General features: G+C 43.2%; 1 protein-coding gene across 1 annotated transcript; it reads left to right on the forward strand.

Annotated features, from left to right (window-relative positions):
• Positions 1-8,035: 8,035 nt before the first annotated feature.
• On the forward strand, positions 8,036-16,718 carry st8sia2 (ST8 alpha-N-acetyl-neuraminide alpha-2,8-sialyltransferase 2; the record flags this gene model as incomplete). The annotated part of the gene is made up of 6 exons (XM_084453239.1): positions 8,036-8,133; positions 12,265-12,321; positions 12,806-12,946; positions 13,036-13,293; positions 14,681-14,974; positions 16,400-16,718. 6 exons carry the CDS (start codon positions 8,036-8,038, stop codon positions 16,716-16,718), a joined length of 1,167 nt encoding a protein of 388 aa, XP_084309365.1.
• Positions 16,719-27,790: the final 11,072 nt, after the last annotated feature.

Below are 27,790 nucleotides of genomic sequence, written 5' to 3' on the forward strand. Positions count from 1 at the left end.
CAGTGATCGCCCTGGATGGATGGTTGGTTATGGGGGTTGCAAGATACTTTTTCCATTAAATATTGAAGTGATATTGAGATGATTAAAATTGATTTTTCATTCTTGCCTGCTTCTTGGGACGTCTTCTGCATCTTATGCGGTGTCTGCCTTTTTAACAAATATGAGTTATTCTGTAGTATTGTTTTATGTGTGTCTTTATACGATTTAGTTTTTTTTATATGGCTTGTCTTAGTGTATGTGTGAGCAGAGAGACTGCAGCTCAGGTATTTTCTATGTTTATTTTCAGTTATTTGTAGTATGTGTGATGAATTGGGTTTCCCTTCTGTTGTTTTTGTGCTGGGACCCCAAGTGGTCCCAGAGGGGAAATGTAGTATATTTTGACCAGTATAATCATAAGTTATATAGTAAATTTCAAATGTACACACATAGACACATACTAAAGGGATGGAAAACTACAGATAGGCCTAGGTTGTCTTTAAGACAGGACACTGGGGATTTTCCACTGTGTTGGTGCGGCAGACTGGCGCCACCTATATTTTACTAAGTGTTTCTTATCTAAACTATATGACATTAAGTGCCTTTTAGAAAAATCCATATATTCACTATTGCCACCTATATGATTTAGTGGCTTTTAGTAAAACCTATATATTCACTAGGTGTCAAGTTTCTGACTATAGGATTAGGTGTCTCACAGCAGAGCGCTGGTTTTCATAGTCAACCATGGAGGTATAATATAACTGGAGACGGCATTGAAAATGGCTGCCTATTCATTTCAATGAAAGTTGCTCACCGGCGCATGAAGCCATTTGACGTAGTGGCCAAAGCCCGGTATTGCAAGTCATGTCACGGCATGCGGCCCAAGAACCTTATTTCCCATGTTAGTGGATGATGATAGATAGGGCTAGAAAAGGAAAACAAAAATTTTCTGGGTATCATTCAGCATCAGAGACCAATCTTATCAATATAAACTTTTAATTCAATGGGGTTTTGGGGTTTTTGAAGCCACCAATACCTGTATCGAGCCATTTAAACATGTGCTGTGCACGAGCCTCGGGGACGCGCTGGTCGCGCGTTCGTGAGTCCTGCGAACTCGGGAAAGCACGTGACCATAGGAAGACCCGCCCTACTCTGCCTCTGATTGGATAGGAAGTCATGTAATGACGTCGCTAACATTTGCTATGCTTTAGCAATGAAGCTTATGATCATGCTAATCAGAACGTATGTCTATGATGCAAATGATCATGACATGTGGTTACTTTAGGACATCGTTGGAAAAGATCTAGAGGGTAAGTGGGTCAATGTTGAATAACTTAGCTAACATTATCTAATGTTACATTTCTTTATATTAACATCAACTATATTGATAGGCTAGGGAGCTATGCTAACGGTAGCTAATGCTAACGGCTTAGGGTTAACGTTAGTTAATGCTAACGTTACGTTCGGAGGTCTCAGATGTATTTCAATTTTAACATAATGTTGAGCATGATCAATGTGACATTGTTCATACATTGATTACAGTCTGTAATCTTGTCTGGCATTATTTAGCTATAGTGGGCTGATGCTACTATAGCATTTGCCACATTATACATCAAATTAATCAAGCATAGTGTTATTACCTGAAGGCATTATTACCATTGCAAGTAAGCATGCCATGTATATGCCATGCCTGGAAATCAAATTAATAGTGTAATTATTCCCCATCATAGCTCATTGTACACTGATATAATCATTCTCCTTGCCTTTGCTAATACTCATCTCTTTTATCAAACTTTGTGCTAGGAAACAAATCTGGCTGTGATTCGTCGCTAGTGCTCATCCAGGCTGTTGTCATCTCCCGCCTGGACTCCTGCAACTCCCTACTTGCTGCCATCCTGCAGCGTTGGCCATCAGACTCCTGGAGAAAGCTGCTGCTGACCTGGTGTTCAACAGCCCCATGCTCTTCCACAAAACTTCCCTACTCTGTTCTCTGCACTGGCTCCCTGCGCTGTCCCATCCAGTTTAGGACTGTGGTTCAAGCCTACAGGGCAAATGAACAGCTCCCTCCGACCTCCAGGCTGTGGTCAAGCTCTGCTGCCTTGAGGTGATTGGTTCCCCAGTTGCTCCAAGCCCCCCTACGGCAGATTGTAACGGCCATGGCTTATTTCTGTCCTGGCCTCACAGTGGTGGAATGAACTGTGCACTGATGTCAGAACAGAGCCAATAATACACACTGTTCATAGTGAGCCTAGTTATTATTGATTAACTTGGACTGTTTCCTCTCTCCTTGTCAGTCATTAAAATATGTTCAGTGTTTCACAATACTGATGTATAACATTTCATTATTTTGTCTCAGACCATTTCTGAAACAATCATCAGTGTCAGTATACATTTCCCTCCAATGTTATTGCTTGCCCATTTTTAACCATTTAACTACTAGACTGTACAAACGAATTGCACAACTATAGTATTTTCTAGGTATAGCCTACTTCTCCACTTTCTCTTAATGTTGGTATGAAATGGCAGTCAAACTATGCAATGATGTTCCACACTGTTTCCCAACAAATGTGGCCACCACACTGTTCAGGACATTCACAGGTCTTGCTCTCAGGGATCGGTAAAAGAAAGGGACATGGTTCCTCCATAATGTGCTAAGGCTCTGCTTAGATCAAAGGCTTGGTCATCAGAAAATATCACAAAGACTGATCACAAAACAATTAAAAACATGTCACCAGTGTATGCCTTAACCCTAGTCAAATTTCTAGTATGTGTGAACCATATACATGGCAGTAAACAGATCTTGAGTCATACAAACTGGAGGATGCTTGACCCATACAAACTACTTTAACTCAATTTCAATAAACAACTCCAAAATATGGCAGACAGAAGAGCTGAGCAGACTTGGTAGATGACTGGATGATCTTACAGAGAACCAAGGGAAATTGACTGGTATTAATGCTAAGAGTAATGAGGGATGAGGTGCAGCTGGGCAGAGCGGAGACAGGTGGCAGGTGATGCAGGAGATGGGAAGGTGAGTAGGCAACAACCAAGCATGAACAGGAACTGGACCATTGGCTCCCCTTGACTGTCCAACCCATCCATCAGCGCCAGCAGAGTGGACACGATAGAGCCAGAGAGAGAGAGACAAATGCAACGCAAGGTTAGTTTAGTTCCAATCGCCCATGTGCAACATCAATCAAGTACGCAGCCAAGCTGAAGAACCGAGTTACATCAGAGGCGGAGCGAGGCGGTGGCTCCGTGACAGACAGGCCTCACCTGTGTATCTGGTCCTGTCTGCTGGAGCATACTGGGGCCAGCCGGTCTATCTTGTGGAAGAAGATGAAGGAGGGTCTCATTAGGTTGACCTTGGGAGAGACCAACAAACAGCCATCACAAGCTCTCAGTCAACACTGAGGATGATGGTCAGGTGTCCTGTCCAATAATTATACCCCCCTCCCCCCACCGCCACAGTTGCCCCATTGGCTAACCTGGTCAAAGAGAAGGCAGAGCTGATTATGTGTTCTGATTCACCAACCCACTTGCTAAGGCAGTCAGCTCCTTTCCTTATAGACACCTTTGTGTTTCCCTGCCTACACTCGTTAGTCTGCACCCGCGCCACTGGGGTCTTGCCTGTACTTGGGGGACTGTATGTCAGAGCACTACACATCTGTAGGTGGGGGGGGGGTTGGGGGGAGTATGTGAAAAACAGGGACTTCACAAGACAGCTCAAATTAGACAAGACAGCTTAAATACGGCTGGGTCTTCATATGTTTACTGGAGCAACGTACTGTAGTGTGGTCTCACCTAGGAGGTTCTTCTATCAGGTGATCGAACACAGAGGGGTTGCTCTGCTTCCTGTTCACTGACTGAAAAAGCAATCACAGTGGGATTTAGTGACATCATTATGCACATCAGGAATTCATTATCTCATCTAGTCAGTCAAAAAATGATTTTGTCCTCACCAATAGGTGGCGCCTCATATCACTGCATTTATCTTTTAAAACAGCAAACACTATGTGTAAATAAGGTTTTAAACTTCATCAACATCATTATAAATAATCAGCCCCTATGGCTGGATACAGGCGCAGCAGAAGTGGAGGGTGACAGTACTAGGTTTTTTAGCTGGCAGGTGCCCGTCAGGCTCAGTGAATATCTGGTTGAACTGGTTTAAACTCTGTCCTCAGTATTAGTACTGCCCATGTGCACAATTGATTCGCTAGCTTTTCATTGGGATAGCTGGTGGCAGTGTTCTAGAAAGGTGGTCATGTGCGTTCCTAAGTCAGAGGACCCGGGTTTGAACCCAGTGTGGGCAAGTGTGGTGGAATCAATACACCTGTTACAATCGCAGGAATTTTATGGGAAGGAAGGGGCTTCTTTTTTCTTTCTTTTTTTAAAGGTTTTGTACCTTCAATATTAGACACTTAAGCAAACAGAAAAACACAAAACACAACTATAAAAGGCCTGGCTTGGTTTAAAGCCCACTCACCACGTCAAGGTGCAGGCCAAGAGTGGGGACACGACAATCACTAACAGACAAACCCTGACAAATACACATGTAAAGACGTAAAGAAACACGTAAAAACATATAGACTATACATATAGGAGTAGGGAAGTTGTGTGGAAGAGCATGGGGCCGTTGAACACGGGATTAGCAGCAGCTTTCTCCAGGAGTCTGATGGCCAACGCTGCAGGATGGCAGCAAGTAGGGAGTTGCAGGAGTCCAGGCGGGAGATGACAACAGCCTGGATGAGCACTAGCGATGAATGACAGCCAGATTTCTTTCCTAGCACAAAGTTTGATAAAAGAGATGAGTATTAGCAAAGGCAAGGATAATGATTATATCAGTGTACAATGAGCTATGATGGGGAATAATTACACTATTAATTTGATTTCCAGGCATGGCATATACATGGCATGCTTACTTGCAATGGTAATAATGCCTTCAGGTAATAACACTAACTATGCTTGATTAATTTGATGTATAATGTGGCAAATGCTATAGTAGCAGCAGCAAGCATCAGCCCACTATAGCTAAATAATGCCAGACAAGATTACAGACTGTAATCAATGTATGAACAATGTCACATTGATCATGCTCAACATTATGTTAAAATTGAAATACATCTGAGACCTCCGAACGTAACGTTAGCATTAACTAACGTTAACCCTAAGCCGTTAGCATTAGCTACCGTTAGCATAGCTCCCTAGCCTATCAATATAGTTGATGTTAATATAAAGAAATGTAACATTAGATAATGTTAGCTAAGTTATTCAACATTGACCCACTTACCCTCTAGATCTTTTCCAACGATGTCCTAAAGTAACCACATGTCATGATCATTTGCATCATAGACATACGTTCTGATTAGCATGATCATAAGCTTCATTGCTAAAGCATAGCAAATGTTAGCGACGTCATTACATGACTTCCTATCCAATCAGAGGCAGAGTAGGGCGGGTCTTCCTATGGTCACGTGCTTTCCCGAGTTCGCAGGACTCACGAACGCGCGACCAGCGCGTCCCCGAGGCTCGTGCACAGCACATGTTTAAATGGCTCGATACAGGTATTGGTGGCTTCAAAAACCCCAAAACCCCATTGAATTAAAAGTTTATATTGATAAGATTGGTCTCTGATGCTGAATGATACCCAGAAAAATTTTGTTTTCCTTTTCTAGCCCTATCTATCATCATCCACTAACATGGGAAATAAGGGTTCTTGGGCCGCATGCCGTGACATGACTTGCAATACCGGGCTTGGCCTGAAAGCCCATGGTGGCTTCAATGCGCCAAGCTGATCCTGGGGGCTTGGTAGTCAACCATGGATGTATTATATAAACTGGATACAGCCACTCCATTCACTGGCCGCTATCAACAATGAAGCCCTATTGAACCGCGCCATCTTGGCAAAATTTGTAGTCATTTGACTATTTCCGGTTACTTTTGACTTGCGCAGTTGTGCTTTTCTGGCCTTCCGGTTACTTTTGACTTGCGGTTGAGCTTCTCTGGCCGACGCGCGTCCACGAAAAAGTTCACATTTTTTAATGAAAATGACCACAAGACAACCTCCTGTGCATAGTTGAAATGGTAGTGGGATACGGTGATAAACTGGAGTGATCATTTGACAGCAATTATTAGCCTTTTCCAGGAATGGACAGAAATGGGATATTTTTAGAATAACAGGAATTTATTCACATACAATGTAAAGGAGTTGATGTGTAGCATGAAGATGAAACGATACACTGAGTTTGGGTGTTTTCAGTCAACGTTGGCGTTGACCGCTTCCAGCTATCGAATGGCCGACTGGTGTAAGATGGATAGCCTAACGTTAGAGAGATAAATGTAGGCTATGGTTATGTTAATAAAGCTAACAATGATGTTGTAACATGCATGCAGCACTGCCGATCTGATCTGAACGATTGATTCATTATTACCATGGATCGGTATTGGGATTGATCAAGGGCGAGTGTGAAATAGCAGCCACGAACTCAGCGGGTTTTCCGAGATGCGGTAGCCGCGGCCAGAGCTCCTGCTGGCGGGGAGTGAAGCTCTTCAACTCGCCGGTCACTGGCTCCCTGGAGGAATTTAGCCTGGCTGCAATAACGTTATCGCGAACGGAATGAATACCATCTACTAGCAAACAAAACATGTTAAATTATATTTAACTTGTTAAAACTAAGATGCCAGGATCAAAAAATAATTTCTCCAATTGATATATTTGACAAAAACAGGTTAATATGCAAGCCGGTTTTCATTGCTAAATCAAAGCGGGGAGAGCCGGGAACGCGCGTCTACATTTCAGAGAAATGTGAACTTTTTCGTGGACGCGCGTCGGCCAGAGAAGCTCAACTGCGCAAGTCAAAAGTAACCGGAAATAGCCAAGTGACTACAAATCTAGCCAAGATGGCGCGGTTCAATAGGCCTTCACTTTAGATTTCGATTCCTGGGGGCTTGTAGTCAACCCACAACAAGAGTACCTGGCTGCAGACAAAATGGCCGACAGAACGGATTTCCTGTCAACTGCAGAGGTCACGTGATTTCCTGTCAACTGAGGAGGCGCCTCTTGCGGAGGTCGGCCATTTTGTCTGCAGCCAGATGCATCTCACCCACAAACACACACACCGTCACTCACAGGGCACACAGGATCTGTTTAACTGAGTCATTAAACTGTCTAACTTTAGACAAGGTAACGAAGAACAGGACAATTTTGGGTAACACCTCTTTTCGTATAACCAAGAGCGATGCGCTGTGTCAAGTTAGTTCATCCTAGACCATTGGCGAGTTAACTCATCACAACTGCAGTGTGATTTTTGATGCTTGAGATTCAATAAAAGTATTGAAACTGGCATCGACGGATCTGTCTTCTTCCTTACAACCAGAAACGAAATAGACTACACCATTTATAAGAGCCTTATAAAAGTCGATATACGTGTCATTCGATTGATTTGCAATTAGTGTGAGGGCTTTTGATCTAATTCCATTATTTAGATCTGAGTTAAATTGAGCACATGCTTAGACTACAGCAATGAACTGAAGACCTTGTAGACGACGAAATAGCCATAATAAATAAAGCCATAATAGGCCTGTAACTGTTCACTAATAGTTTTATTGGTACCTTGGTCACTGCCAGCCTTTAAGATTCTCCCACAAGGCGAAGTCATTTTTCAAATAGAGAGGTTTATGTGTGTGCGAATTTGAAAGGTGTGTAAATTTGGCGTGCTGTAGCTTTAAGATTTAATTCTGCCCCATATTACTCCCATGGCAATCGCAATGCCTACTTGGTAAGACACAGGCTTTGAAAGTTTGACTGGAGAATAGAGGTGCGAACGGTTACAGTGTCACTGCCGGAGAGACAAAAGCGAGAGAGAAAAGAGGAAAAAAAAACGTTTGAATGGGAGAGTAACCTGGGAGTTAGACCAAGACACATATCTCTAGTATAAGACAATGTTTAGCCTATGTGTGACGATAACAGTACACATTTTCAAGCAGTCCATCAAGCTCGGCGACTGAGAGGTGAAGTGGCGTATGTGTTGCAGCAGGTAGTTCGGCAACACCACCAGTCATGCCGTTAGAATTTCGCACATGTATGTTCGGGATTGTAACATTGTTAGTACTAATTCTAATCATCGCCGATATTGCCGAAGTGGAGGAAGAAACTGCGTAAGTAGCGATGCTGAGAAAAAATTGTCGATGTATGGTGCATAGTGCACGCTCTACATTTCATTCCATATCTGCATCAGTTTATGTTCGTGCATGTTCACCAACTGAGAACTTCATGGGGTGTTTTAATGTGTCTTTCTATAACATTTTCCTTTTAGGTTATGTGATATATTGTCTGTTTAATTATTTTAAATGCCAGTTCAATTCAATTGGTAGGCTTCAGCCAAAAAAATAGGCAGTAAACATGTAGGCTAATTATCAACCTTTCCTTTCAATTGTACAATTTTGGTGAATTGTAATTTGGTGAGAATTGAGAATTGAAATTTGTGGTATTACCCCCAGGGTTAATACCACAAGCCCCCCCCAGTGGTCTGGGGTCCATTTAATTGGAAACCTCTGAAATCCTTGTGTGTGTGTGTGTGTGTGTGTGTGTGTGTGTGTGTGTGTGTGTGTGTGTGTGTGTGTGTGCGTGTGTGTGTGTGCGTGCGTGTGTGTGTGTGTGTGTGTGTGAGAGAGAGAGAGAGAGAGAGATAGATAATTTTGAGATATGCTCACATGGGAGTTGAGACGGTTGATGCTGGGTCAAGGCCTCCCAGGCCTAGGCTACCTCTACCTTGGCGCAGATTTCCTGAATACATTGAGATCACGTCTATTGTATAAAATACACCACAACATTACAACCATATAACCTTCCAATGCACCATACTCACATTCACAACAAATAATTAAAGGCCACAAATAGCTAGGCTATTTATCTTAGAAATGATCTGTGCAGCCACGTTGATAATTAGACATAGTAATTATGCCACAATAAACCCAAAATAATGGCAATGGAGAAAGATGAACTCACTACACAAGTATGCTAGTAGTAGACCTATGCCTTACTGACACAACAAGCAGCATTCACAATATAAAGGCTCAACTGCATCAGGTTGCTTCATGTAAGTCTGGCTTTAGCCACATGATTTGTAGAAAATAGTTATCTCGCGATGCAAATAGGAAATTATAAATTTTCTTGGAAACATCAAAGACTTTGGTAAAATCCAACTGATGCAACAGGTCACATTCAATGGAGAATTACTTACTGTCACAAGCACAAAACACAGAAAACTTCTTAAAGACGCTGGTTAACTTCTTGTGTCTGTGTTAGCACTTTTGTGAGCCACTTCCATACTTTATCAGTGACAGACGATTGGACATTTTGAAAAGGACTATCAGAATCAGAATTTATTTATTGCCATGCAGTTTTTCAACGTATTAGGAATTTGATTTTGGTCGTGGTGCAGGGACGAGAAGTACCAAAGACAGGTACAGAGTACAAAATGCTAGTGCAAAAAAGGATACGCTAAGAAAAAGAACAATATACAGAAATTAGTGCAGTCAGTGTATATACAGTGAGTATGCAGAGTGTAATGTCTAAGGGAGTGTGTGTATGTGTATATGTGTGTGTGTGTGTGGGGGGGGGTCACACACAGATTCCTCGCAGTCCGAGTCGGTGTCACCACTGTATCAATGGTGATTGACAGGTCCCGCTGTGGGCAGCCCTTCTCCGGGAGGAACAGTCTTGTCTTGGTTGAGCTTGAGGTGATGTGTCGTCATCCACTCCGAGATGTCAGCCAACCACCCAGCTATGCGTGTCTCCACTTGTGTATCAGAAGGGGGAAATGACAGGACCAGTTGGGTGTCATCGGCATAGCAGTGATAGGAGAAGCCATGCAAGCTAATGACAGAGCCCAGAGATGTAGTGTAGAGGCAAAAAAGGAGAGGACCCAGGACAGACCCTTGTGGAACCCACGTAGTCAGACTAAGTGGTTCCTACATCGACCCTCTCCATGTCACCTGGTAGGAGTGGCCTGTCAGGTAGGATGCAAACAGGGAGTGTGCAGAGCCAGCGACGCCTTTCTCCTCGAGGGTGGAGAGGAGGATCTGGTGGTCTACCGTATTACACTCTCAGTCACTTGCAGCATGGATTGACTCCGTCACTGCAAGGAGGGCGGTCTCTGTTGAGTGGCCAGCCTTGAACCTGGACCGAACCGTGGAGATTAAATGTTAAAAATAGCACGTTCAAGTGTTTTCGATAGAAAGGATAGAAGGGAAACTGGTCTGTAGTTTTTGATGTCAGAGGGGTCGAGAGATGGTTTCTTCAGGAGGGGGGGTGACTCTGGTAGTCTTGAAAGTGGAGGGAAAGCATCTTGGGCCGAGTTTCCCAGAGGCATCGTAGCGCTACGTTCATCGTAAGCTATGGCGTTCATCATAGCGCTACGTTCATCGTAGCGCTATGATGAACGCCATAGCTTACGATGAACGTAGCGCTACGATGCCTCTGGGAAACTCAGCCCTGATGCGTTGATGAGGTGGGCTAGGAAGAGAAGGAGTTCGGGTGCAACACACTGAAGGAAAGTGGAGAGGACAGTGTCCAGGGAGCACACGGTGGGGTGGCTATAAATTGATTACATTTGGCAATTTAGGCCTACTAATTCCATTTCCCACCAACATTCAGCATTACAGACTTAAGACTTCTGTAGCGTGTCACTGTTTTAGTTTTTCCAGATTTGATGGTAGCCCATTTACTTTTCACACCAAACTCTGATTCAATGGTATCTGTGCAGGGGCGCTCCTGGGCTTCATGACAAATGGCATTCTCTCTCTGCTGTTCCACACTTCAACATATCCTGTTTGCTCTCCAGCTCCATTCATGTCATGGTGGAAGGCTGTTCTGTGGATGAATGTGCAGACTGGAGAATACTGTTTGATTAGCTACTGAGAGCAACAGACGGCAGACAAAAGAAACAGTTTGCCTTTCTTCAGACATCATTCAACCCTGAAGTAGAAATACTTTCATCTTACACATACAACCACACTTCACGTTTGGAAAACTCTGCAAAAGTCTGTCTGTCAGATTGTCTGCTTCAGGGGCTATCATGAAAATGATTGCTCACTTTGCAATAGTGTAAAGGTTGACACATTCTAACTAGAACGAAGTAGCTATTGATACACAGAAACCAAGGTAATTTAGCTATTTTTAGATTTTCATGAAGAAGCAGTGTATATTTAGATTTAAAAAACAAAAAACAGTGCTTGAAAATGATTTGTGAGCTTCTGTATCGTGTCTGCTACTAGACATTGGTTATGCACGGATCTCTATTTCAAGTAAATGGTTTAGGTTGTAGAATTAGGTTTTAAAATAACAGTGAAACTTTCATCACAGCACATTGAATGTTTTTGTCTCCTTGTCTGCTGGCATACCAGTGATTCCATTGTAATAACTTTCACGAAATATAATTGCATATACATAAGTTGGCTTTTCTCATTTCATTTGCAAACTCCTGTTATGATAAGACAGGATCCACTGTGTGCCCTGCCTAATAGATTTCTTCAAGAACCTTGTGATGGAACTCATTAACTCCCATTGATCGTGGCTTTTATGGGCAATTTAGACTTCACTGTGCCTAGTAACTTTATTTCACAGATGTTTATGTCACTGTGTCTTTATTTCACAGAAGTTATTAGCTACCTATATATATATATATATATATATATATATATATATATATATATATATACTTTGTAACTACATAGTAATACCTGCAGTAACTACATTGTAGTAACAAAGGAACGTAAAGTTCTACCCTTTGTGTGTACCAAACAGTTCCCAGTGCCACTGCCGATAGAGAGTCTACTATATATGTGTTTTGTTCAGGGTGTAAAAGCAATTTCCCAACTTTTCCATTGGTCACGTAGATTGAATAGTCAGCATATTCCTGTCTTTCCAATGTGCATGCTTGATGTCTTGCCATTGAGCTGCCCAGCACTATCTTGAGCGAAATGACGGCTTTCTCATATCCATTTATGTGGAGAGTGGAGACTGGCCTTCGCCACACATTTTCAAGCTTTACATCTTGTAATGGCTTTTCCCGTTTCACAGTCGGACAGCATTTTGATGCATGCTCTTCTCCTTCATATCATCAAGACCCGAGCACAGATATCCAATTCCAACAGCTTGAGTTATGTGATGCCTGGTATTCTATTAAAACATCCATGTGCACCATATGTTCTACTTTGACTTTGACTTTGACAGGAATATTATTCATCACTCTTGGATGGTGGCTATAATGATATTTTTTGGTCTAGGAATATTGGAGGCTCAAAGAAGTTCTACTTGCACAACCTTGTCCCCAAGCCCAACAGGTTTGACTTGCATAGTTTCTTGTTCCTTGTTGTTTGAGGCCCCTTCGAATGTACTTGGATTTGTACTGATCTGTTCAGTTATTTCAGCCTCCAACCCCCATTGAGCTTAATGAGCACATACAGACCTGTAGAAAAAGTAAGGTTTATTGCACATGCAAATCTCAGGTTTTAACCCAAAGGCAAGAGACAGGTCCCTAATAAATACCCATCAAGTTGCTTGTTTCCATAGAAAAATGGACAACATATGCAATTTCTGGAAACTGCATAAATTACGAAGCCTATATAATTAACATGAAATTAATAACACAATCAATAACACACACAAAATATTCCTCTGTCCTTACACGCAGATTTAACCTGTTATTGTCTCATCAAATATCACATACTGTATGTCCCACAACTTGATAAAAAGACTATTGTGATGCATCAGATTAAAATATTACTCTTTGTCATGTAACATCTCTTCATTGTTATCAAAATTCAGAAATGCAGCAGTAAAGGTGAATCCAACACTGTTAGCTAGAGAGAGAAAGGATCAAAACCTCCCTCCTTCAAGCTGGGATAATACAACCAAGCTCTCTCAAGATAACTGGGCCTTCAACAAGACCCTCTCCAAACTCATCAGGTATAATGCTTGTGCACTTCTCTGAATGAGTCACATTGTACAAAGATGGGTGTGTCCTCAAAGATTACTGTAATTTCCTCCCTTTGTAGGAAGAACATACTGAGATTCTTTGATCCAGAGAGGGACATCTCTATTCTGAAAGGCACTTTGAAGCCAGGAGACGTCATCCACTATGTGTTCGACCGAAAGAGCACTACAAACGTGTCGGAGAACCTGTACCGCCTGCTTCCTACTGCGTCCCCCATGAAGAACCAACATCACAGACGATGTGCCATTGTAGGGAATTCTGGGATCCTACTGAATAGCAGCTGTGGGCCAGAGATCGACTCTCACGACTTTGTCATCAGGTAAGGTTTCCATACCAGCTGTCCAATGAGATAAGGGTGTGAATTGGAGCAGGTGGTCTTGGCTTTCAAATGCGGATTATATTTGTCATGGTTTTACATTGAGGTGAATTGATGACTGATGGATTTGAATGCATTAGAATTATGAAACATTGTATATTACTTCATACAAAATTAACAATACAGCCATACTGACTGGGATATTTTTTAAAAGCTACCTGAGGTGCTTAAAGTAGCACTCATAGGCTTTCTAGACTAATTGACCAGGGGAGAATTACAGAAAAGAGAAATACAGAAAACTGTATAAGAAAACCAACTGTCAACGCTGGTCTGCGTTAGTGTGTCAGTGTGAGTTCTTGCTCCTGACCTTGCTCCAGATTTTGTCATGACAGTACAGCTATGCATAGCAATGGAATTAGCACAACAACATTTTGTGCGCACACAGTTCTGTGGGTAATGAGAGCAAAAATATCATAAATACTGAATTTGAATGAACAAGAGTTGGGTAATGTCACATTTAGATGGCAAAGACTATTCTAGAACAGGCAGGAACCACCTACAGTGCAATATGATCTGCTGCCATGCCGTGTTTCCATGGCCTCTGTGACATTGATCTCTTGCCTCCTGGACTTGCTTGACCCTGTGGTGGAGCAGTCTAATCCCGGAGCCCTGCTGCTGCTGGGTAATCAGCTCAGCAGTGCAAGGACAGGACATCTGGAAGGGCTGGCAGCAGCAGAGAGGGCTCAACACAGGCAGTAAGCTGAGAGCACGGAGTTAAAAGAAGCTCAGGAATTTGAATAGGAATTCAGGCAGGGAGATAAGGGCTCAGCTCAGCACCGGGGTCCTCTGCTCACCTTCCACTAGCCATTAGCATCATATTCCTCTGTAATAGATCCTGGGGCCACGGATGAACCAGTGGACTAGGATGACTGTGGCAAGTGCTAGTATGCAAACCTGCTCAAGTCAAGTCAAACTTGATTTATGAAGCACATTTGAAAACGACGGCGGTCGAGCCAAAGTGCTGTACAGGTAAACACAAAATACAATAAACTATAAAAGCACAAAGTACAATAACAACAACAGTACAGAAATATAAAAACACACAGAATACCAGGGTGTCATCAACTACAGTTGAAGGCCAGGGAGAAGAAATGGGTTTATAATAGAGATTTAAAAACCCCTAGGGTCTGGGCCGATCTAATGTGTATGGGTAGACTATTCCAGACTCTACCATTATGAAACAGTCTCTTAGGCTTTGAACTCCCTGGCACTGTTATTTGGCCAAGCGTGAGGCTACAGGATCCGGCAATGACACTGGTGGAGCAGATGGCGAGCGCCAGCAGTTAGCTGTGTGACCTCTGCGTTGTGTGCCCCCCCCCCCCCTCCCCAGGTGCAACCTGGCGCCCGTGGAGGACTTCGCCGGGGACGTGGGGAGGCGCACGGACCTGGTGACCATGAACCCCTCGGTGGTGCAGCGGGCTTTCCAGGACCTGGCCAGCGAGGAGTGGCGGCAGCGCTTCCTGCGGAGGCTCCGCGGTCTGGCGGGCGGCGTGCTGTGGATCCCGGCCTTCATGGCCAAGGGCGGGGAGGAGCGGGTGGAGTGGGCGGTCCGGGTCATCCTGCAGCACGCGGTGGACGTTCGCCCCGCCTTCCCCTCCCTGCGCCTCCTGCACGCCGTCAGAGGGTAGGGACACGGCACGGGCCGCCCGCTTTGTATTTTTAACACTGTCTAGTAAATGGTAAATGGACTGCACTTATATAGAGATTTTATCCAAAGCGCTTTACAATGAAGGCCTCTCATTCACCCATTCACACACACATTCACACACCAATGGCGGCAGCTGCCATGCAAGGTGCTAACCGGCTAATTGGGAGCAATTTTGAGGTTCAGTGTCTTGCCCCAAGGACACTTCGACATGTCGTCAGGAGGAGCCAGGATTCGAACCGCCGACCCTACGATCATTGGACGACCCACTCTACCTCCTGAGCTACGGCCGCCCCAATGGGCTGGGCCACAGCGAGGCTCACTGCTAGGCTACGCCTGTGAGCTCCGCAATGCTGGGCTCAGCAGGCTCTCAGCTAGCAGTTTCCTCAGGTCCACAGATATTTTAAAACAGAGCTACTAAAGCTACTCACCGGAGGCAGTTGGTGATCAACTTCCCATCTGTGTGGCCTTCCTGACTGCAGAAAGGTTCGCAGAAGAGCACAGAAACGGAAACTATCTAACGTCAGTCTGTGTCAATCCCTCTGAAAGCACAGGAAAAAAAATTGAAATCCAGTGCGTGGTCTATGAGCCTTTAGAAGGGCTGCTGGATAGATGCTCAGTATGCCAAAAAGGAATCCCTGTCCCTGGGGCTGGTGATACTCGGACTGCCACATGCCCTTTAAATAGACCAGCCTCTGCCTCCATCTCTGACCTGCTGTCTGTCCAGAGAGCAACGCAGCGCCAGCTAGGCCGCAAGCAGCTCGTCTCCTGGGGGGCCAGCGTGTGGGCCTGTGGCTGAGGAGACCAGGGGGGGTTGTTAATGCCCCAGACCCATACCTCTCGGCCCTGTCAGGGTCCAGCCCCTCCTCTGCATGTGTCCCCCTTAATAGCTGAGTGAAAGGCACCACACAGGGACAAAAAGGGTGCTTATTTCAGAGGCTTATTCAAGGATGAGCGGACCGCCATTGTAGAGCTAAGAATGCGGAAGGTTCAGAGCCTTCTAATGGATATTTGCTTCCATGCACTCATCCTCTGTAACTTGGAGGGGGACTGGGGGAACCACTGCCACACCACTGTCTCCGAGTCACTTTAAGCTATGAACCATGATCTTGCTGTGCATTACATGATATTAGACCTACTGAAAGGGAGGACAGTAATATTGCTGTGTGTGAGAGTTATTGCTACCTGTGTCGCTGTCTATTTCACAATTCTTCCTGTTCATCTTTGTGTTGACCATTTTCTGTATTGGGGATGATTTCAAAGTGTGTCTGTTTTGAACTTTCTGTTAGTAGTTACAGTATCTAAGCTCACAGATATCAAAGAAAAAAAAAAGAGACAACAGACTCTAATGCCAGATTTGCAGATGAATGTCACAAAATACTTTTTTTTTTTCTTTGTCAACAGGTACTGGCTGACCAACAACGTACAGATAAAGAGGCCGACGACGGGTCTTCTAATGTACACGATGGCCACTCGTTTCTGTGAGGAGATACACCTCTATGGCTTCTGGCCCTTCCCCCTCGACCCACAGGGAAAACCCGTGAAATACCACTACTATGACACTCTTACCTATGAGTACACTTCCCGTTCTAGTCCACACACCATGCCGCTGGAGTTCAGGACATTGAGCACTCTGCACAGACAGGGGGCGCTGCGGCTCCATACGGGTACTTGTGACGCAGAGGGGAAATTCAAGAAAGCTCATCAAAGAATGTCTCCATAACAGTCTTCCCTCAGCTCTTGGGGGAATTTCCTCTAGCTAAATGACCTGACTATGCTCATGAGTGATTGTCAGAAAAAAAGTGACTTGTATGAAACAAGCTCTCTGAACACACAGAATGAATGAACCTGTAAAATATATAATTTCAGTTATTGTGTATCTTATTTGAACTCCATTTGAAGCTCATTTAAAGATGTATGCACTGATTTCCTACCTTTTAGAATTTCTATGACAATGTGTTAACAGCACTGTATGTGTGGCTCTAGTGTTTAGATGGCCAGGCATTAGATGGATAAAAGAAGATATTGTTAGACTCGTGTATTTTACTGGCTTTCAAACAAAAGAAACAACAAACAAAACAAAAAAACAACAACAACTTGTATTGTTATAGTGAATCACACATCACACTGCAGCAATGCTGAAACACACACAAAGTGACTGGACATACGGACTGTTAAGAGCAGGAGAAGAATTTCATGTAGGCCTACTGTAGACTCTACAGTACATGAAATTCTTCTCCTGCCCTTAACCCATCCTGTCGTCCTTCCCCCAAGGGCAGCCGGGAGCAGACAGTAGGCAGCGTGCCGGGGACGCGCCCGGGGGCCAACCAAGTGCTCCTGTCCGTCTTCACCAGGGACGGACAGCGTTAGTGATCTGTTCTTCTGCACGGTTTTCGTATTGGGTTCTTTGGAAGGAAACCCTTGCAAACACAGGAAGAACATGCAAACTCCCTGGCCTGGAGACCTTCTTGCTGTGAGGCGACGGTACACGGTCGTGCCACACGTGAGTGATTTTGGGGGTTCAGTGTCTTGCTCAAGGACACTGCAATCCCCAGCTGGCCACTCTACCCCCCTCCCGAACTCAACGCACTGGTTGAGCTACAAAATTGAACCACCTAGGAAAAGAGATGACTGTTACTTTTGTCCTCAAACATGAGTTCATATGATGGGCAGGGGCTCATATAGTACAGTATTCTTATTTTGCCTTTAACTTCTGATCCCTTTTGTAGCCGGTTTTATATTAGCCCTGGTCCAGGTTGATATAGTGTTCAGGGCCATACTCTGTTATACTGCCCTGCCAGGAATCATTCATTGCGCCATTGACTTTTGTCACTCAGTCTACATTACATTATAAATTGAGCCCCACGCCTTTTAAATAAAAATCACCTTTTTGCACCTAAATAGCACATGTCCACCGATATCCATTGGCCTGGCTTCACGACCCTGATCATGTGATCTCACATGCTGCTCTCGCTAGTGGAGAGAAAGGAGGACGTTATGCTATTTAAGTGCAAAAAAGTGATTTTTATATAAAAGGTGGGGGGCTACAATTGTAGCCACCTCGCAGAAAAGGCTTTCATCTTTCAAAAACTGTCTTCACTTCTGTGAGTAGCAAAATAATATTATCTGTAGATACGGTAATGCGCAACGAATGGTTCCTGGCTACAGTACAGTATATACTATAGTATACCGACCAGGACCAGGGCTAGTTTTATATCAAAATGTTATACATTTTACAGTCTTTACTTGTTTGGAATTGTAATATATTGTCTTTGAATGTACAGTCATCACTTCAAAATGTGTTAATTTCATTTGATTGTCTACCACACTGTGAGTAAAATCAAGCCTACAAAATGAAATCCCTGACATTTGAACATGAAAATATTACATCAAAACTAAGAGGCCTAAAACACTCTAGCTGACTATGTCTCTGGTTATTTTGTCTGGCAAATCATCTTCTCTAAAATCCTGTATAATAAGAGAATGAGGTGCCAGCTAGTTATCTTATGAGAGGAAACTCTTACTCCACATGACTCCAGTGAGCCAGAATTAACTTCTGCCATTATTGATTTACCTTGAGTGCAGTTGAGTCTGAGGAAGCAGTGCCTTTTTGAACAGGTTGAACTGTATTTACAACCTGAAAGGTAACTTGGCCTTAGGGTTAGGGCGCCATGGAACACACCCAGCTGTTCACACAGTAAAGTTGACTCAGGCACAACCTCCGGGGTGGTTAACAATGTCTGCTGTGGAATTTGCCTATTAATGGCCAACTTAGGTGTGTTTGTGGAAAACATTGGGTTAACACAAGCTAATACTTTGTTTTTCAGAAAATATTTGTTTTAAGGATTGTTACATTTTGTGAATGTTGTCCCTAATCCTGGGAAAACCTAATCTGGTGTTTAAGGTCAGAAATATGAAAGATACTGTAGGCCTTACCAAGTAGACATTATAATATATTTTGAAGGCAAATCATTTTATTCTCACACAAGGAACATATGTCTTCGCAAAACTAAGATCTCAAATTATTCTGCAATCTGTTAATAATAAACATTTTATAATTTTTACCTGGTCATTCTACTAGTGAGTTTAGCTTCTGGAGTTTCGTCCTAACAAAAAATGTTTGCTACCTCAAGAGGAAAATAGCTCTGTTCATGGAAGTTAGCAGAAATATTTGAAGTATTTGTAGAGTACTTCAGTCAGATAAGCAGCCCCTCATGCGCTCTCAACCATGTGATTTGTCTGTAAGAGTGTTGTTTTGACAGGGTGTTCCTGTGGACTTTCTCTTATTACGCTGCCAGTGATGTTAAAAATAGATAACAGCCTTACCACAGACGTCAGCAGGCCAGGCAGAGTAATTAAAGCATTTATTTGTAAAAGCAGGTCTGTGTTTGGAAAATACAAGCACTCTATGACCAGTACCACAACTATTTGCGCTGAATCTGTCATGGGGTAACAGACCTACGTTAGTATGCTTGTAAATGTTCACGTATACTCCTGTTAGAATGTGTTCATGGTTGTAATTCGTCTTTAGTTCTTGCTTAATAGAATACACTGTACTATAGAAAAACACCACCTTCATTTTGACTAAAACCACCTTGATGCATTATGCTGGATCTTAAAGGACATTTTGTTATCAAAGATGGCCGTCTATCAAAATAGTCTGTTTTTTAATTTACTATTACCACAGAATGAATGTATAAAAATGACAAGAGGGGAGTCTATTGAAACAAAGCAGACTGCAGTTGTGCATGTCACGGGGACAGTATTTTGAGGGGGGGATGGGGATGTTAGTAATACCACCCTGCCTGTCTTCAGCTCTTGGTTTACAGAGTTCAAAGTTTGGAGCACATATGGTTTCAAACATTGTTCACGGCACAATAATCTGAAGATGCAAGATCACACAAAACAGGTACAGTAACAACAGTTGATAGGAAGAGTACTTTTAATTGGTTAATGCTTTATTTAAATGGAATAATAAGAGCCAGCTAGTGGGTGGTTGTTGAGTGGGTTCTCTCGGTGACAAAGCTAAGACAGGACATGTTTTCAATATTCTTCAAAAGCAGTATTAAACATTGAAGGTCTTGCTTTGACGTTTTGCCATAGAGAGGCAGGAGATGGAGTTAATTAGCAACAAACTACATATAGCATGATAACTTTGATGGCATTTACAAGAGGAAAAGCTGCCTGAACCAGAGGATTCATTTCAAATAAAAGTTGTCAGTAAAGCCTTAAATGAACATTGTGAGACATGAGAACACATACTGTATACATGACTTACATTCACGGAAAACACATTCATCATACTAGTATCCTTGTAAGAGAACTTTGTATTATATAAATAGACAAATTGTCAAGACAAGGAGGGTGAGAATGTTCCCAGCAACAATACATCTCAAAAACACCAGTATTAGCATCCTGTAGATCTCTACTACAGCACACAAGCCTGTTTTCTAGACATTTAAATGTAAGCATAACTGAAGTGATCAGCATTGGAAAGTCAATTACTTTTATAAGGGAATGTTTCCAAAGACCTTGTGAAAATGAATCACACAACTCTTACTTATCCTATGCATACTTATCATGTCATTGTGACATGAAAAGCAACCGTCAAAGCAGAAATTCCACATTCCTTCTGCTCTCGGACTACGATAACCTGATACCATACCTTGATAGGCTCTCGGACTCCTACAGTATGCCTATTGTTGTAAAATATTTGTCTTAAGTATCTGGAGCCAAACCATGTCTGAGACTTACCAGAAAGTCCTGAGTTGCCATTTTGAATCTACTGTACCAGAATTCAAAAATATGTGTCATTGCCTGAAACCCCAATGGATTCTGTCCCAGTTCCATGAGAATTGAAAATATACTTTTACTTGACTTTAAAGGCGCCAAATTATAAGACATCATTTGCAACAAGATAATGAAAAAAGTATACCAAATGAAGTGAATGTCTTTATGACAAAAATCAAAGATACATGTCTTCATCTTAAATGTATATTCTCCTTTGAAAAATATACACCTATTTCCAAAACCAGGCCCCATGACCTGATGTCCCTGTGACTTACACATACACACATTAAACCTAAGCTCAGAGATAGCAGCAAAATAGGAATTTCTCAAACATACAGTAAGATATGCACCAATATTAACAATGAGGAGAAAATGCCTCAGACAGCATACAGTATCTGCACAATGAAGTGGTTAGTGGATGATTCATATTTTGGCATAACAAAATAGATTAATAATATTGCCAGACTAGTAGACAAGTATTACAGTGCAAAGTGTGATATATCGTTTTTTGAGGAATGTCTTATTTTACAGTGAATACTATGAGCATTAGGGGTAGGGCCATAATGTTTGAGGGCTATAATATTTCCTGCAGCAGCCATCAAATATCTCTCGGTATGATTTAGGTTAGTGGATATCTGGAATTACAACAAATCAATTAAAACAAATGTAAAACTGTACTTACAATAGAAGTGTAGACACAATATATAAACTCATTATAAAGTATGATCAGGAATACAGATTGTTCAAACCCAGACAGCACATTCTACAAAAAACAGACAACACAGTAAAAGGATTTATCTGTAGTCCCAAAAAATTGACACTTTCAGACAAAATTACATTTCATGCTTTTAGGGGATTGATCCCTCAGTCTCCAGTGTCTCAATATCTTGAATGCTGTTTCAGAAGCTGTCACTGCACAGAGATTGAAGCGATCAATCTTGAAGCGACTAACATAACCCAAAAGATTGGTAGAAAGAGAGCTCTACTGTATCTGACTGAAGATTCAGTTATGCAAGTGCTCAATGGTGTAGGAACCTTCAAAGGTCGGATGAAATAGCTAACTTCCTAAGACTTTGCAAAAACAATCTGTCGAGCACAGAGTGGATGAGAATATCCATCACGGTTTGAGTAACCACTGGCAAAAATAGTGTGATCAAAACAACGTCCAGTCGATGCAGTACACATTGGCATTCACCTGGAACACATACAAATACAGAATGAGTCAGTGCAATGATCTATAATATCTATAAGATCTATAACTTCCTAGTACTGCAATAAAGTTTCAAAACAAAATGTCAAGGTATTGTGTTTGGCATGATAGGGTACTACCAGTAGGGCACAGAGTAAGCTTTCAACTTGCTACCCCCAGCCATGAGGGTATTTTAAAGTCTATCCACTGCACATCTCTGTGCTCCTCACAAGCATAAAATGTCAGGCAAACAGGAGGCCCCATCTTCCTCAAAGGAAGCTGGGTCACTGTTGCAGAACAATTGAAGGGAAGGGAGAACCCTAAAGTCAACATCAAACTGACTTTCTGGCCACAGAGAGCGACTATGGACCTACACTGTACTGTATTACAGGTGGTCATTCAGGCTGTTAAGTCAGACATATCCAAATCTAATTCTTTTTCAACTTAAATTACAGTGGGAACATAGTATACACGTTCTGTAGAATCTATGGCTAGAGCAACGTGTGTTGTTCATCTTAGGCAAAAACATTCTTGCCGCCTTGTAAATGCTTTGTTTCACTGGAGCACTGGCAAATGCTATACAAGTTAAGATTCCAAAAAGCCAATATGACGCGTTTCTGTGTGTTCTAATTTTGTCCTTATGTTTTTAAAATGAGATGGTATGAAGGGGCCTCCTGCGCATGCTTTTTGCATTAGAGCATACCACAGAGGAAGTCGTCCTTCATGGGCATAACATATGCACACAGTCAAACTACAGTTGTGACACACTGAAATAAACTAGCTGATATAAAGGCAGTATACAGTACAGCCATACCAAACCAAAATAAAATGACTTAGCAATACTGCCAGACTGTGTACTGATGATGCCAACTAATTCCTATGGTTGAGTTCTAATGTAGCCTACCTGTACTTGACATCAAACAGGGTTGAGTCGTCATCATCCTCGTTCTCCTCGTTCAGGGGTGCCATCTCTACACGCTCGGCAGGTGTAGTCATGATGTCGTACTTGCGTGTTTTTCTGATTCTCCTTCCAGATCTACGATAAAACAGAGCGTTGCAAGAATATACGACAACAAAGGGTGTATGACAGATGTATGGTTTCTAGAAATGCCCTAAACCTGACATATGGCGGATTTGCCAGATGAAGAGGATGAAAGCGAGTCATGTGACAGTGACCTGAGGTAGTATCGCTAACATAAAATACTGTGTTACATGTAGGCTAAATCCCATTGCTGCAATAAAGATAGCACTGTTTGCCGTTCACCTCGCATAATGACGCACATAGTCTGGATTCTTTAAAACATTTTCACGTAGGTAAAATTGGATTTCAAGTAAATTATATTAGTAGGCTATATGGTGAAGGTACATATGAACTATCACCTACCTGAACACTTTGATGACCAAGCACGTGATGAGAACAGCCGTTAACACGCAGACCAATATTACAATATTTTTCAGAGTAGGGAGATGTGTCAATATAAATGATATTCGTGATTCGGTAGTTGTGTTTGTGCCATTGGACACATATTCTCCATGGATGGATGTTGAATTAAGCTGCGTCGCCGGTGAAGATATAGTTTGTGGTTCACAAATAACTTCCCAAGCCACAGCAACGATCAACGTGAAAACAAAATTAGATGTCCTCATCCTGCTCAACGCAAATAAAAAGGCAATGGGTTGCCTAGATCCAAATCGTCTCTTTTAATTCCTTTTACGATGCCATGGGACACGTTGAATGTGACATTTCAATAAACCCTTATTCAATTGTGTTGCTAATATCTTTTTTTTACGCAGTCCAGTCTTGAATAGAGGTGGTTTATCCCTGGTCGCAGGCGCAGTTCCTCGTCCTCGCAGTCAGAGCGCGTAGCTCGATCCTTCCTTCCAGAGTGCGTTTGGACCGCGCGCAGCCAGGGATGAGGGGATGGATGAGGATTATCTACAACCGGAAGAGGTTTGACAACATGTGTAGCCAGAGAAGGTCGGGGCGCAAACTAGGAGGATAAAAAGGCAAGGATGTGAGTATTGGTCTTTCGAAGTGTTTCGTTGGCGACAGGTTTGCGCCTCAGGGCCTTACCCTGCATAGCCTATGACCTAGCTGAAATATAGCCTAAAGTCTTTATTGGGAAACTGATCATACGTTGACACCTGTCACTCAATTTCACAGGTGTTGTCATTGTTTCAGAGGCACGCGGCCGAAACAATAATAGAATGACGGTTAAAGGGATCGTTTAGAATTTTGGACAGTCTCATTAGGATACTACTACTTGGCTATTATGTTGTTGATCCATGGAGACCTTTTTCAGCTGATTCCATGCTGTCCTTCTCTGTGGGCATACACATTATGCTAATAGTACCAGTGGTAACCAGCTAGCATCCACTACCAAACTCATTAAAACACTCCTCAATGCCCCCAAAGCAAATAAAATGTGACCTGGCCATCACCATTGATGACACAATGGTGACACCAACTCGGACTGTGAGGAATCTGGGTGTGACCCTGGATGACCAACTGTCGTTCTTGGCACATATCATATCCGTTACACGCTTTTGCAGATTTCTGCTTTACATCATCAGGTGGATTTGACCCTTTCTTCACTGCCGAAACTGTGCAGGTACTCATCCAGGCCCTGGTCATCTCTCGCCTGGACTACTGCAACTCCCTCCTCGCTGGGACCCCGGCGTAAGCCATTAAACCTCTGGAGCTTGTCCAGAAAGCTGCTGCTCACCTGGTGTTCAACCACCCCAAGTTATCCCACTCAACTTCCCTTCTCCGTTCCCTACACTGGCTCCCAGTAGCAGTTTAAAACGCTGCTACTAGTCTACAGAGCAATGAAAGGAACAGCTCCCTCCTATACACAGGCCATGGTCAAACCCTACACCGCCTCCCGACCACTAATCTCTGCAGCACGTAGCTCGGGAGGTAAAGCACCCGACTGGGGATCAGAAGGTCCCCAGTTCAATCTCAGCTCCTGGCATTGTGCTGAAGTGTCCGTGAGCAAGACACAACCCCCAAATCGCTCACGTGTGGCACAGTACCTAGTAGTCGCCTCACAGCAAGAAGGTCTCCGGGCCTTTCTGTGTGGAGTTTGCATGTTCTCCCTGTGTTCACAAGGGTTTCCTCCCAAAAGAACCCAATACAGAAGAACAGATGGCTTCAGTCCGGTTCCTGACCAAGAACTGGACTGAGCTCTTGCGCCATTTCCCCGGGTGAAACAGTTTTTTTCAATCAATCAATCAAAGCTTTATTTGTATAGCGCATTTCATACACAGAGGTAACACAATGCGCTTTACAGAGAACAAGGGAGGTGGGCATACGACCCACCCCTACATATTCCAGAGGGAAGGAAAAAACAGTATCCCACAGGGGCCAGAAAAGTGAGCTGTAAAAATTCTTCCCTGACCCCTCTCAACGAAACGATCGAGCAAGCTCCTGGAGTATGTTTGTCCAACGGCTAAGAACATTTATAGAGCAATAAATTACATTAAATTACATTTTCAGAGCAAAAAGGGCTAAAACATCATAGGAGAGACATGGCAAACACTGGTGTATGTCTGTGTGTGCGTGAGTGTGAGTGTGCCTGGGTCCAGATAGAGGCAGGGTTTGGGGTAGGGTGGGGGTAGGAAAACGATACGGACCCGGGTTAGGGTGAGGGGATCTGAGCCCAGGACTGGTGTATGTCTGTGTGCGTGAGTGTGCCTGGGTCCAGGTAGAGGCAGGGGTCGGGGGTAGGGTTGGGGTAGGAAAAGGATATGGACCCGGGTTAGGGTGAGGGGAAGGGGGACTGGGCTCAGGTCCAGACCTAAAGCCGGAAGTAGACTAGTGTATGTCTGTGTGTACGTGTGTGTGTGTGTTAACTAAATGCTATTCCCTTTACAGAGAGCAATGGGAGGGTGGGCATAGGTCCCACCCTATATTTTTTGCTTCCCTCTGGAATATGTAGGACCTATGCCCACCCTCCCATTGCTCTCTGTAAAGCGCATTGTGTTGCCTCTGGGTATGAAATGTGCTATACAAATAAAGTTTGATTTGATTTGATTTGACGAACGATGGCTGCCCACTGCTCCTGGCTGCCCCTGGAGGAGGATGGCTTGGATGGGACAAATGCAGCGAAGAACTTCCACCGGTGACCACCGAGGACGTGTGTGTGTTGTGTGTGCTAACCCTAACCCTCACTCGTGTGTGTGTGTGTCATGCATGGCCAAATAAAGACCCCTCGAAGTCCCCTACCTCGGGGCGACTGGTTGCCCCGTCACTCTGAGGCCCCTGCGGTCAATCGACACGGTCACGGCTCTTCTCTGTTCTGGCCCCTCAGTGGTGGAATGAACTGCCCACTGACGTCAGGACAGCAGAGTCACTGCCCATCTTTTGCCGCAAGCTCAAAATTCACCTCTTCAAGAAGTTCTACCAGGATCCTCCCTCTTAAGCACCTATTGTATTTTTAGTTTGCTCCTCTTGCACTTTACCTTAAGCACTAGATTATGCTCTTAGTCACTTGTTTATAAAGGAGATGCACTTGTGAGTTCTGGTGAGTAGTCAAACTGTCATTGAATTCTTTACTTTGTGAGGACCAAATATTTGTGGGCTAATGGCTGGCGTACTTCCTCAGAGAACATAGATCCGCGTTGCAGAAAAAGGATGGATCAACAACATAATGGCCAAGTAGTAAATGAGACTGTCCAGAATTCTGAACTATCCCTTTAACTATGTTGAACCATTGTTTCAGTGAATAAATAAATTGCCTACCCAATTTTAAATAGGCCACACACACACACACACACACACACACACACACACACTAACAAGAGTTAACTCCTTACCACACCCACACGTCCTATTGTACCACACCCACCCAACGTTGCTGGGAGAGAGAGATAGCCTACTGTTGGCCTGTACCCCAATCAAAACCTCTTTAGCCCTTGGATTCCAACTGCCAACTTTTGTAGAACCATCAATCAAGCTGTTTAGACACTATTCCTTTGCTAAATGACAGGCAGTGGGCGACCTGTTCCATAACATTCTGTCTGAACTAGAACCGGCCATGGGTGATTACAATTAGGCTAAGTGAGGAGACTATCATGCAATCATTCGAAAATATAAGAAACGGGCTAAAAAGCATAACATAACCTTTGTCGCTTGTGTGAGACTATAAACTATTAACAAGGTTTTTATCAATGTCCACTAGATGGCAGCATTCATTAACCATAACACAGGAAGTCTGATGGGCCCTTTACGGTTGTACTCATGGAGTTAGGTTGTACTCTATTTTCAAAGTAGGCCTAATAGGGCAGAGATATGATTTGTGGATTACCTAAAACTCATCAACACTGGGTCATCATAAATACATTTCAAGAAACAAAAAGTGCAATTCAAACCTAACCTGGTGCTGCTTTTGCTTGCTGCATAATGTAGCCTAATGTTGAAATCAGGAAGAAAAAGAAAACAGAAAGCATAAATAGGCACAGAAGGTGTCTAAGGGGGGCGTTGCACTCTTACAGCAGCCAGGGGAAAGAAGCACCATCAAGACTACAATAGACTACATATGGCTAAATTACAATAGATAATGTATGTACAATCAGTTATCATTAATATACAATCATTGACTGATTGATAGGGAATTTCAACCTCAGTATTTCAACCTAAGTAGTGTTTCTCCAGTGTTCGGACAGCATTCCTGTCTGAGAGGCAAGATTCAAGATCTCTTTTATTTTACATCCTTCACACAAATATAAGGGAGTACGCTTGGGTTCTGTGTCCTCACCCTTCCAGCTACAACAGAATAATAATACAATATGATAAACCAACCATCAGTCAGACA

The sequence above is a fragment of the Borostomias antarcticus genome, assembly GCF_949987555.1.
Source record: "Borostomias antarcticus genome assembly, chromosome: 18".
Taxonomy (NCBI): Eukaryota; Metazoa; Chordata; class Actinopteri; order Stomiiformes; family Stomiidae; genus Borostomias; species Borostomias antarcticus.